The sequence below is a fragment of the Parasteatoda tepidariorum genome, chromosome 1 (assembly GCF_982258835.1).
Source record: "Parasteatoda tepidariorum strain Cologne lab strain chromosome 1, Ptep-v5.0, whole genome shotgun sequence".
NCBI lineage: Eukaryota > Metazoa > Arthropoda > Arachnida > Araneae > Theridiidae > Parasteatoda > Parasteatoda tepidariorum.
The window spans coordinates 76,941,469-76,955,254 of record NC_141755.1 but is presented as its reverse complement, the minus strand read 5'-3'; the positions used below and the strand labels follow the sequence as shown (position 1 = coordinate 76,955,254).

The 13,786-nt window shown below is 27.8% G+C and overlaps 2 protein-coding genes across 2 annotated transcripts in view; one reads left to right on the top strand and one right to left on the bottom strand.

The window, feature by feature from the left end:
- Window positions 1-3,822, bottom strand: part of LOC107456611 (hepatic sodium/bile acid cotransporter) — a 37,077-nt gene extending 33,255 nt beyond the window's left edge. The window contains exon 1 of the mRNA XM_087167088.1: window positions 3,010-3,822. Coding sequence (XP_087023214.1) covers window positions 3,010-3,543 — 534 coding nt within the window. The 5' untranslated portion in view covers window positions 3,544-3,822. The remainder of the gene's footprint in view (window positions 1-3,009) is intronic.
- Window positions 3,823-4,079: 257 nt separating this feature from the next.
- LOC107456613 (nuclear protein AMMECR1) overlaps window positions 4,080-13,786 on the top strand; it is a 34,783-nt gene continuing 25,076 nt past the window's right edge. The window contains exon 1 of the mRNA XM_016074519.4: window positions 4,080-4,343. Coding sequence (XP_015930005.1) covers window positions 4,123-4,343 — 221 coding nt within the window. The 5' untranslated portion in view covers window positions 4,080-4,122. The remainder of the gene's footprint in view (window positions 4,344-13,786) is intronic.

Below are 13,786 nucleotides of genomic sequence, written 5' to 3'. Positions count from 1 at the left end.
CACTTCTGAGAAGTGGCCTGCGAGAAAATTAAAAAAAAAAAAATCACAGAAAGGGACCAACTCGTGAGATACAGGGTTGGGGTTTTGGACGTCCTTAACTGGTTTTGGACAGGACACCTGGGTTTTACTGTCTTAAACTGGATAAAACTGTCCTAAACTGGGTAAAACTGTCCTAAACTGGATAAAACTGTCCAAAACCTTGAACTTCGGTAAAAGGTAAAAATTCTATAGGTGTAATCATTGTACACATAATAATTACATGTATCAATAAATATTTAATATTTTTTATACAATTTACTTTAACTTATCAAAAGAAAATATTATAATATATTAGGAAAAGGTTTATAATTTTTGAACCTCCATAATTCATTGAACAACAAAAGTGAATACCTAATCCTTTAAATATAAATATGCTTTTAATACTGATAAATAATATTTTTGCATAAGGATAAATAATGCAATATTAAAAAATAATAATTTTTTTATAAAAAATACTAAATTTGTTTAAAAATTAACCTTTTACTTTTTACAATATTCTTTTTAAAAAATTTTATAATTTCTGCATCACAGGATGATAAAAAAGACATCTATTTTTTAAAAAAATTGTTTTTAAATATAAATATATTAGTTTAAATTGAAAATACAAAATAACTGAAAAATGTATTAACAGTTTTGAAGGGCATAACATCAGTTTCAGTTACTGACACTGGTGATGTATCACCCCTATGCTAAAGGAATTGAACATGAATGAAATAAGAATATTCTTGAATAATACTACGGATAAATAAACCTGTTTATGACTAACCAAGCACTTGGACCCTAATAGCTTAATCTGTATGGCAAGGTACAACTTCAGTTATGTATTATTGAATGAGAGGATCAATTGAACTTGATTACTGATTAATCTTCCTTTGTTTAATGCTTAAATTGAAAAGTCAAACAATATTAACAAAACATTATACTTTTAAAAACAAATATTCTGTAGTATATTTAATTATCAATATGTTATTAGTTCTATGTTTATTTTACCTCTTAAATATTGTTCAGATAAAATTGTGACATAATTTGAGTAAAAGGGTTTTGGACAGGACGGTTTAAACCGTGGATTAATCCATTCTGTCCTAAACCTTGCCAACCCTGGTGAGATATAACTCGAAACTACCCCCATGTAAACATCTACATGTTTTTTGTTTTTAAATTGCAAGTTTAAAAATCTATTTGCCAACTTGGCGATATTAGTTGGCGCAACATATCACGATACGGAAATTTCCCCGCAACATTTTCTGTCAGTTACTGCATTTGTCTGATTTGTGGCATGGCAAAGGCATAGGAAAAACTTTAAATTGCTCTTTTATTTGCTTACTCTGTTGAACTACCATTTAAAGACATCTCCAGAGAGGACCACTAGATACCATGAAATAACGACAATAATTTAACATTCAAACATAACATTTAATACAAAGCAAAGGAAATATGTTTAAATTTAGAAGTGACATGGTTGGTGAGAGCTGCCTTCACGCAGCATCTCCAAAATGCATGTGAATAAGAAATTAAATTGTTCTATGGTATAAAGTTAAGAGTTAATTATAAATTCAGGAGTTCCCCATCGAGACTGGCTGGCGCCTCTCAATGACAAAAAGGATGATGCAACTATCTTAAAGTATTTCATGATGGTGGATGATGCAATGTTCGTAGTTATTACTAGGGATGTAACGAATATTCGACCACTATTCGGCATTAGGCCCTTTTGCCAAATATTCGGCCTAGCCGAATACTGAAGTTATTCTGCCGAATAATGAAGTACATGCTATTATTAATTATGCTGCTATTATTAATTATTTAGAATTGTGAAAGCCTTATTGTTGGCATCAAGATATTTAAAATATTAAAAAAAATACATCATGTTGTTAATTTTTTTTTAAAATATAGAAAGTTTAAAAAAGCAAATTTGTTAATATTTATTTCATATTTAATTTAAAATTTGAAAATTATTTAATTACAAAATTAAAATTTCAAAAGTGAAACTTTTTAAAAAGTTCTTAATTTTCTGAGTTTTAATAATTTTTCTGACAAAAAAGAAAGTTAAGAATACATTTAACAATAGTAAGTAATGAGTTCTTATCTTAAATAAAATAGCATATAAATTACAAGCATAACTATAACTAAAATATGCTATTATTAATTATTTAGATTTATAAAAGCCATATTGCCTTGTTATTGGCATCAAGATATTTAAATTATTACAAAAAGTAAATCAAGTTGTTAAAAATTTTTTAAATATACAAAGATTAAAAAAGCAATTTTGTTAATATTTATTTCATTTTTAATTTAAAATTACTTTAATTACAATCAAAGGAGAAATTTTTAAAAAGTAAGTATTCGGCCTAAAATTTGGTCTTATATTCGGTATTCGGCTCCATCACTATTCGTTACATCACTTCCACTGTAATACTGTAACAACAGCTCCACATTACTACCCCATAAGCAGACACTGCCACCAAACCCAATTAACGAAAGAACACATTTTCAATCTTGCGAGTCCTGTCGCATATTTTTAAACTACTCATCACCCTATACAGTCCTTAGAATTCAAAAAACACATCCTCCGAACTTTTGGAAACATTAGGTATTGAAATAGACAAGACAATAACAATAGTTTATCTAAATACAATTTTTGAATCAATTGAACTAATGGGTGGATTTAAACCTTTTAAAGCAAATGCAATTTTAAGAACAGTTAAATATATTTAATGGTAGCTTCAATACAAAAAAAGTTTCAAGAAGTTTAGGAAAAATGCTCGTTAAATTGGAGATAACAGGTCTTTTAAACAACAAAATTAATAAAACTTTACAAGTTAAACTAGTGATCTCGAAAAATCAGAGCTCATAATAATCGGGTTTGACTGTATACAAAATGTATAATTCCTAAATACAAAAATATGGGACAAATATTTTTGACGTATAAAAATTATGAACTATGACAATTTAAGTTATGTATTTAATACTTACTAAAGGCATGACAGCATACTGCGAAATAAATCCAATAGTAGGTGCGATAGGTTTTCGCAAAACTGACTGCACCACACTAAGATCTAAAGCACAACCCATATTTATATAGTTTAAAGACACTAGGGTGGCTACAGATATAGTGAAAGCTTTTGATATAGCTCGAACTTTTCGCATCACAATGATCTCTAGAGGTGGAGAGATTTCTTTAGTTGTCCCGTTCACTTCTTTAACAACTCGTACCGAAGTTTTGCCCAGAAATACTGCTTGGATAAAGAAAGATCCATTATAACTGCTATAATCAAAGACAGTATTATTTATCATAGCAATATCTGGGTTAGTAGATACAGCTTTATAAATCCCTTCTGATGGATTGTTAAGAGATTTTTCAAAAACAGTGAAGTACACTTGTTTTTCTTCACTCTCAATAAGTTTTTTTAAAGGATTCGGATAAAACGTAACATTGATAGCTGCTGTTAATTCCATTAGCAGCATTAAAAAACTAAACAACAACGCTAGCAACACTACAGGACACATCTTTTACAAAGATCAATCAAAGTAGGGTATGAGAAATGAGAACTTGAATACGACTCTCTAACACGATAACCTTCTTTCATCTATTGATGTTTTTTATTTGTTTCGGTTTTCCAGTTTGGGTAATTTAAGAAATAAAGTTCAAAAATCAGCACTGAACTTTATAAACTCTTAAATTTCATTAGTTATTGAAAAACATACATAACTTTAAGCATTTACGAATTAAAATGGTTTAAACGTTTTAATACATACTCAGTGTCAATTTTGTGAAAACTCAGCTCTGATACGATAACAGTTAAAATAAAATTTTTGATTAAAATATTTATCTGTAAAAAGAGAGAAAGTTTTTAATAGTATGAACCTAAAAGTATGAAATTGTATAATTTCTTGAAATAAAATAGAAATTTTATTAGCTCATAAATGTTCTAAAAGTTATCATTGACCAATGTAATGAAAAATTTTGTTTTGGTGTGTCATCTAGTGGTGAATTTAAAAAGTATATCTTTGATTGTTGCGGATTGCTCTATTCGATGAATAGTATAATCTCGTCAGTTCCTTGGAGTTGTGCATTTGTTTGTAATCATGGCTGCTGGATGTTGTGGGGGGAAGAAAGAGAAAACAAATTATCACTTCCATCCCTGTTGTAATGGCACGGTAGTTCATCCTTACACTTGCCAACCAAGTATATATCGAAATGGAATGGTTGTTTGTGTTGAAATGTGCTTCTTTTGCTTCGATGTTTTGTACTGCCATTTAAACCAATATGAGTCGCCCAAAACTCCTAATTTTCCCAATGAAAGCTAGTAAGAGCTTAACCTACTTTTATTTTTTCAATTTATTTCTTTTAATTATTTTTGAGAAATGTGTAAATTGATGCATCAGCTAACTTTTTTGTACATTTTTAAGTGTTTTTTGTTAAATTTCCTTTATGCATTCGTAATATTATTCATATATTCAGTTTCTAAACAAAGGAATTGAGTAATAACTGCTCAGTCAAGGGAAACCAGAAACAGCTGTTTTGGCAAGGCCATTGTTGTTATTCGGTAGCCAATCGAAGGGTTTTCCGTATTTTGGTATAAAAACGCCTTTGGGTTATTTTCTGACTTTTAATAAATTGATAGTCTGTGTAAAATATTTGAAATAACCTTTGTTTCAATCGAAATTTCAAAATAATTTTTTTATTAAATAGTTTCAATTTATAATATATTTAATGAAATCATTTATTAAATTATTATTCCGTATAAAAAGATTGTTATCTTTGAATTATGTTCGGATTATCATTTAACTTGTTATATAATTTTGAAAGATGTAATTTTTTTTTTGCAATCAGTTAATCAAATGTTTAATGTTATTCCTGATTCAAATCAGTCTTTGTAATTTTATTTCTGGTAAAAAAAATATTAAAAAAAAAATCATTAGGAAATTTTAAAATGTAATTTAGTGTTTTGTTGTTTTTGTTTTCATTCGCCATCTTAGTTATATAATTATTTTAAGCTTGTACTAATGGATGTAAAGTATAGCTTTTATAACTTTTGGCTTTACTGTTTGGACATAATTCATTTATTATATTTTTCTTTGTGAAAATTAACTAAAGTAAATTAAGTATTTAAAAAATTAAATTTTTATTTTTAAAATTAGAATGTAAAATTTTTAATAATTTGGTGCTTGTTTGAGTTTTGTTATTTTCCTCTTCCTTTACTAATTCTATTTATATTATTTTAATCTCCTGCTTCACTTTTCCATTTATCAATAGAATAGTTTACTAAGAAACAATGGCAAATTGTTTCATTGTTAACACTGGAAAGAGTTACTTAGTTCTATGAGGAAAATGTTGATTTAGAGGAAAAAATGAAATATCTGGGTCAAATGTTTAGATGATTAAACAAATACAGAACTAAATTGAATCTGTTTATTTCACAATTTTATTTGGGTATTTTTTTATTTATTTTAATTTGTAGTATATTGTATTGTAATACAAATTCTTTTAAATTATATGTAAATATTGCTAAAATATTTATAAATTTATTTCTGCACACAACACTATCCAAAAAATTTATTTTAGTGAAGTTTTAATGTAGGGTGTGTAGTTGTCCTGATTTTGCGGATAAAAATAATTTGTTTTGATATTTTGCTTACTTTCCTGATTTTTTTTGCCTGCTCAGAGCAGAACATTATATTTTCTATGAATACAATTGTGAGTTTTTAAAATAAAGATTTGAAGAATTGAAAAGTTTGGATTTTTGATAGATCTTTTTATTTTTATAAGTAATATTGCTGGAAGAAATTTTACAATTCAGTAGTTCAAATTTAGGGACCATCCACTAATTAAATAGATGATTTAGACGTATATCTGTACCCACAGGATTCACTGTTTGAACCTTTTTGGGAATTTAATTATTCCTTGAAAAAGAAACTCAAATGACCACCATTATATAATCAATATTTTTATAATTAATTCAAAGGTCATTTGATTATGTATTATTTTAAGCAAATGCAGTAGTAACTAATTTGTAGAGTTGAAATCTTTAGTAGTCTGACAATTATCGATTCTTCTTTTACATCTGATTTTTAAAAATGATTAATTCTATTTAATCCATTACGATAATCATATTACAGAATTTTTAAATTGTGAATTGATATGTCATCTACTGAAGAAAAATGCTCACTGTTTTCATTTTGAGATTATTAAAACCGTACTATAAAATTATTTGATTTAGAAAATTTCTGTTCCAAAATATTTAGACCAAAAAAGAGCCAAAAAAATTTATTGCTTTGTTATGAATCTTTGAAAATGAGCTGTTGAAAAGTACATTTCTTATAGATTTTCTTTAACCCTTTATCTGTCAGCATCACATCTAATATGTTGGGTGTTTTTGTGCCCGCATGGTTGGTGGCGCATTCCATGTGACAGAGAGAAAAATTGCATGATTGAAATCCCTGTGGCGGAATCACGGCAATAATGTCACAGAACGTTAGAGTTCTCACAGAAAGAATTTTTCTTTAGAAAGTAAAAAGTTTTGGTTTTCTTTCTGCAAAAATTTTCGAATTTTTTTTTTCTTTAAAATTATATTTAAAAGATGCCTTTTTCGTGCATCGAAGGAGAAAGAAATGTCCGTAATTTTTCGATTCTTGCTTGAGAAAAATGAAAAATAAAGAATATTGAAGCAAAAAAATTTCTTTTCTGCAGAATTTTCTTCTCCTTCCAGAGGGGAAGAAATGATTAATTTTAGCTTGAATGATTAATTTTAACGTGATTTTTTAATTTTGGTTTTCTTTTCTTTCACGGATTTTACGATTTTTAATCCTTTCAGTGTTTTCATCGCAGAAAAAAAATGGGTGAGAATTTCTCACCCTTTCTCAAAAACAGGATGAGATTTCAAAAAGTTAAGTGAGATTTCTAAAAATTAAAAAGCAAAAACACAAAGAGACATGAAAAAAATCATTTCTTTAATTATAATAAATTTTTAATATCTTCTAATCTTTAAAGTATTGAATATTTTTGCTGCATCATCATATGGAAAATGTTCTATATCTACTTTTTCATCAGCTATTCTCATTAGGTAACTCAAATGCGTATTTATTTCGTTTTGATCGTTTCTATCCACATTTGTTTCATTTTCATTTGTCCGTTTCGGAGTAGAAGATATTGCCTTTACAAGGTATTTGTCCATCTTGCATTAATGCGCAAAAAATTTGAACGTCTTACATGAAGAAACCTTACCTACCAGGGGTCTGTTTAGAAGAAATTTGGGTCCGTTAACGGACCCTTCACAAAATATCTTTTCATAAAAACGGACCCTTCACAAAATATTTTAATTTAAAAACGGACCCTTCACAAAATATTTTAACTTAAAAACGGACCCTTCACAAAATGATTTTTCTTTTAATCGGACCCTTCACAAATTTGTTTATCTTCATTATTATTTTGTTAAGGTAGCCGTCTAGGTAAATAAGGCCAATTTCGATGAAAATTCCGATTGTGAGATTATTTTATTTTAATTTAGAGTGAACTTTTCTGAATCCAGAACAGTTTCACTTTTGTTTCTATGTTGCTTAGATCCGGAGTTATTGTGATTTGAATAAAAGCAGTCGATCATAGTAACAAACCGGAAGTGGGATTTGGAAACCGAAACTAACTATTTTTCACGTTCTACGTTGTTTCTTTTAGCTTTTTTTTATAGAAATATTGTCAATTTTCAACTTTTAAATTTGTACTACTTACACAGCCCCATACATCAGTTTTTTTTATTATATTTCTGCAAAATACATATGGCAATACAGCCTTTAGTTTGTTGTTTGGATTCTTTAGTTCGATGTTGTTTGTTTACTGTCTTCTTTATTCTATTACGCTTTATAACTACTTTTCTTTAGTAAAAATACAATACTTTATTAGTACCTATATTATTTAATCTTTTTTATTTATTAAATATGGGAAAAGCTAGGAATTATTCGGGAAAAAAAAACGAAAGTTTCATGGAAATCATTTCTGTAAAGACGAAGTAAAAACAAACGTGTCAGTTGAAAATTCGGATTTGCTCAATATTTCTACTGCAAGTTCTTCCAAATTGGAAGAAAACATGAAATATTTTGAAGAAAAAAAGTCGAAAAATACATCGCAGTTGACAGGTAATAGAATTTTGGACATCGAGATTTTGATAAATGTGATAACAATGCTTTGTTGCCCTCAGTGTTTCGCTCCAAAATTGGACTTCAAAGAAGACTCAATGATGGGATTATGCTCAAATTTTACAATTAATTGCAAAAGCTGTGATTTCTCTGTGGGATTCTCTTCAACTAAAAAGATAAACAAGAACAATATTATCAATACACTAATGGTATTTGGCCTTCGACTGATTGAAAAATCTTTTTTTCTTTTATTTTACGTTACGATTCTTGTCATCAGTTGAAATGTAAAATAATTTCTTTTATAATATTTTGCAATATTGTTTATTATAATGTATGAAATATAATTGACGAGCAACTCTAATCCAAAACATATTTTGTGATTTCTGCCCTCATATGTATAGTATATATGTAGAGGACGTGTATTTTTTTTAAAATTTATGTTTTCACTATATAATTTCATAACATACGTAAATACTGAAATATATGTTTAGTTTGTAGTTCAGAACATTCCAAAGGGTCTCAGCTAATTGTATTAAAAATATGAAAGAGATATATCAATTACTTTTTTCTCTAGACCATTAGTCGTTTTTTCAAAAAATATTTTGAATTTGTCGATTTTTAACAAAATTCATAAACAACCACAACAAAACTAAACAGAAAAAATAAGAAGGAAAAAGGAAAGAAATTATGCTAAAAAGGTAAAAAGAAGGTTTTAGCTATAATCCTAGAGACTTTTTAGAACTTTTCTGCTTTTTTTACATTTATTTCAGTTGCTTGAAAACTTTAACTGTTGTTTCTGAGAAAGTAGTTTTTAGCTCATTTTACCCTACGACTTTTGTGATAATTCAAAATGTAAAAGAGATATCTCTAAAATATTAGGTACAATTGTTCGCTATAATGTATAGAGTGTAATGGACTACAAACTTTGTTCCAGCTATTTTATTTTTCATTTTATGTCCACTTTAAGTGCTGGTAGATAGTAATTTTTTTAAACATTTTTATGTAATTTCAATGTATAAAACTATTTTATGTGTAATTATTTAAATAATTCTTAGTTTTTAGTTCATAACACTCTTAAAGGTATCAAGTACTTGTAATAAAAAAATAAAAGGGATATGTTAATAACTTTTTTGTGTAGAGCATTAGCCGTTTTCGTATTAAAATCCAAAATTTTTGCTAAAATATTACCATTTTTCAAAAGTTTAAATAAATAATGATTGATTGTTATTGATTTCACTGTTTTTTATCTACAATACACCAAACACAACGTTTAAAATTAGAGTTTTTAATTTTTTTTAAAAATTCTGTGCCGAACGTAGACGGATACCTTAATCGAATAAACACTTTCCAGGGCAGAAAACAAGAAAGATGGATGTAAACGAATTAAGTTTTGTCTTCGGCAGTCGATTCTTCCATTATTCGTCCGAAATTAATATTCTGCGTTCAGCAGTATAGGCTAAATATCAAATATGTTGCATCTCTAATTTAGAAGCAGCAATTGTTGTTTGTTTTTTAAAATTTAATTTTTTTAATTATAATTTTACAGTGTTGAGCATAATCTTGTATATCTTTACAATTTAAGAACTCCTTGAAAAAGTTTTTTTTTGCAATAACGGACCCTATTTGCACAAATTCATAAAAGCGGACCCTGTTTGAAAGAATGTGAGTAATTTTTTCACAATTTCACGAAAAACGGACCTTTCACAAAATGTCTGGACAGACCCCTGCCTACAGTAAACACGTGGTTGCAGAGAAATGCGTTCTGAAAGAGGTTCGGAGGGATGGTGTTCTGTAGTTCTTAAAGATTTTAACAATACTGGTAAACAGGGAAGCTAGATAATGGGGCAGATGTTGAAAATAATGAAAGATCCAGGAAGAAAAGTGAAACGGATTTTATTCTAAATGGCGCAATGAGAAATTTTTTTCAAAATGCGAGAAATTCGCGAATTTTGAAATTGGTTTATAGAATGAGCGAATTTCTCGCGGTAATCATTTTTTAATGCGAGAAAAGAAAAAAATATGCGAGATTCTCGCGTTCTCGCGCTGTAGTGAAAACACTGCCTTTTTTTATTTGATGATTTACAAAATGCAAAAATTGAAATAATTAGTGTGTTTTCCTTTTACAAAATGTGACAATATTGCCCGAGATGATTAGAATAAAAAAAAAATATTACATATTCAAAGTTTCTTGCAGATAGATATTAGTGCTAGAGAGGTATGTCGCAGAAAGCCCAAACAAATTCTGCCACAGGGATTGAAATTTAATTTGTTGCTCCTAACTCGTCTCTTTAAACCCCATGATTATTTTTGTATTTTTGAGCATTGCTAAGAGATGGCACAACTGGTCCCACTTTCTTTATAATTTTCACAGTAAGATTTCCTGCTTTGAATTGAAATCGAAATAATTTTGTACTTTCTCTAATTTCGTTTTTATTAGTGTTATAGTTAGTTGCATGTCGAAATAGTTATGATGTATTCAGAGCTTGAGTATGAGGACAGTGATTGTAAAGCTGTTTTAACGGTAACATTGGAAAATTATTTTTCAAAATATTTTTTATCCAATTCTAATAATTATTTTATGCAGATATTTATTTTAAACACCTTAAAGCAATAGAGTTAAATATGCTATCTCAGTGTATTTTTTTAAAATAAAACTTGGGTGCATTACAGGGAAATCTGGAGATCCGTGGATGGGACATCACATATTTCACCACTAATAGGTCAAGCAAAGAACTGAAAGAAAGATTTCAAATTTAGGCTACAACATATATTAATTATCAGTGGTAAAGAAATGCCTTTTTTTGGGTTGGAAATTTGAAGCAAAAATCCAACAGAGAAGGAGTAGACTCTTCCTTAAAAATATAACAAAAGTCATATTTGTAGGAAAATAACATTAAAGCTGCAATGTAATGTATATTAATCAGTAAAGCATAAATGGTCATATATTTATTTTAGATAACATTCATTATTAGGGAGTTGATTGTTCTCAATAAGTAAAGAAAAATAGTAACTTTATTTGTAATGTAGATTGATAATGAAGAGATAATGTTTGATTAAAAATTTTTTAGAAATTGCAAATTATTTGTTATTTAAAAATTCCATAGATGCTTAGAATATGCTTAGAAATTTCACTTTGTCCATTTTGAATTATGTTACTTATATCTGTAAATTTCAGTTACAATTATCTCAGGACAACGTAAATTAATTAATAGCTACAAAATTGGGTAAAAAAAAGTAAATAAAACTAATATTTGATATAAAATAATAACTGTAATGACTGGAATTAAAATATTAATTTAAAAGCTGCAACAAAAGATATTGTTGTTAATTTCATGACAACCAAATAACTAGATAAGTTACAAGTTATCTGCAAGCTCATAATTTATAAGAAAATTGTAAAAAATATTTCACTTCAAAGCTTTTTTGGAATTCAGTTAAAAGTAATTGAGAGAGAATAATTAAAATTTTCTTTTATTTAAAATTAAAAGTGGATTTACTTGTCCATTTTTATTTCCTTCAAATTCCATTTTTTTTAAAAAATTGATTTCTTGGATAAGCATTTTTGCAGTATTAATTGTTACAACATTTATAAGATTTTGCAGTTTTTTTTATTGAAACAATATTCATTTAAAATTTTGAACTATAAAAAGAAAAAAAAAACAGAAAAACAAGTTAATCAATCAGCTATCAAAATGAATTTGATTAATAATTCATTTGTTTTTAATTTGATTTCAATAAAATTAAATTTTTAAAAAAATATTTCTGAATATAATGAAAGTTTTCAAATATTTTAGCATTAGTAATTTTTTGTAAGATATTATTTTCAAAAAACAATACTAAAATTAAGAAAATCAAACATCTAGAGCTGAATGACAAATGGCTTGTGAAGTGGAAAATAATAGCTCAAAAAAATTTATGTTGTACTATTTAGAAGCTATTTGAAAGTATATAATATGTTTGACTTACACTTAGAAGGCTAGCATGCATGTGTAGGTTGTAAGTTTTTAACTTTTTCCATTTGCAGGTAATGAAAATAAAAAGAAATAAATCGAAGTATTTAATATAAATAAAACAAATACAGAATGAAAAATACAGAGTAATTTATTACAACTCAATGGTAGAAACATGAAATCGAAAAACCCGAAATTAAAAATTTTCCTATTTAAAAAAAAAAAAAAGTTAGCTGAAAGTTAGCTTTTGCTGTTGTTAGAAAATAAATTTTGCCACTATAAATTTTTTTATTTTTATACAGTGCATGTTAGATTAATTTGATGTTTGTAGTTAGATTTTTCAAATTTTTTTTCTTCTATCTTTTCATTTTTTCGAAGTTAATTTTACTTTTTTTCCCTTTATAATTATATACAAATTTGTAAGCAATTACCTTTAACGACAAAATTTTTCTGAACCTATAGCCATCCCTGTGGAAATTTTTTTTCCGAGCTATCTGCGACAAAACTCTCTAGCACTAACATCTTTCTGCAAGATACTTTTAATAATAACAAACATGTACATTAATAATTTAAAATAACAAAAGCGCTGTGTTTACAAAAAAATATATATAAAATTATTTTTAATTAAGCATGTAATAATTTTTATTCTAATACTATGGGTGTTATTCTCGCATTTTGTTGAGGGGGGGGGGACACACTAATTATTTCCTTCTTTGCATTTTGTAAATAATTATCACAATGAGAAAAGAATTAAAAATCATGAAATCCATAGTAGTAATTGCCGAAAAGAAGATCGATGACGAAATCAAGCGAATCGGACTCCTCAAAAAGGTGTTACTCAGATGTGTGCTTCCTTCCGAGATTAGGTTGTCGAATAAAAAATATCAGATTTAAAAACTATGGTGAAATCAATAGCAATAACATAGCCAAAAAATTAATAGAATCATTGCCTTAAAATGTAAATACTCAAATGCACTATTTGAATTTTCCATATTGTTTGAAATATATCAGGATATTTAAAAACCACATGAAAATCAATATCAATAACAACCGAAAATACAATCGAAACATTACTTGAATTTACTTGTCATGAATTAAGCTTGCCAAAAAGTGATTATCTTAATGCACGGTTCAAATTTTACGTGTAAATTTCTGTTGGAAAGAAAACTAAATTTTTTTACTTTTAAAAAGAAAAATCTTTCTGCGACAATGTTGCCGTTTCGCTGTGATTCTGCCATGGGGATAGCCATAAACAACACTTGCCGAATGCAATGGTTCCAAACGCATTACGGTGTTTTCACTACAGCGCGAGAATCTCGCCTATTTTTTTCTTTTCTCGCAATCAAAAATTATTAACGCGAGAAGTTCGTGCACTCTATTAATCAATTTCAAAATGCACGAATTTTGGAAAAAATTTCGTCTTTTGCCATTTTGAATAAAATCCGTTTCACTTTTTCTTCCTTGATCTTTCATTATTTTGAACATCGGTCCTTGTTATCTAGCTTCCCTATTTATCAGTATTGTTCAGAACCGGTGAAAACAGTAGAGCACCCCCCCGAACCACGGAACCCCTTTCAGAACACATTTCTCTGCTACCACGTGTTCACCGTTGGTAAGGTTTCTTCATGTAAGACGTATAAATGTTTTGTGCATGAATGTAAGATGGACAA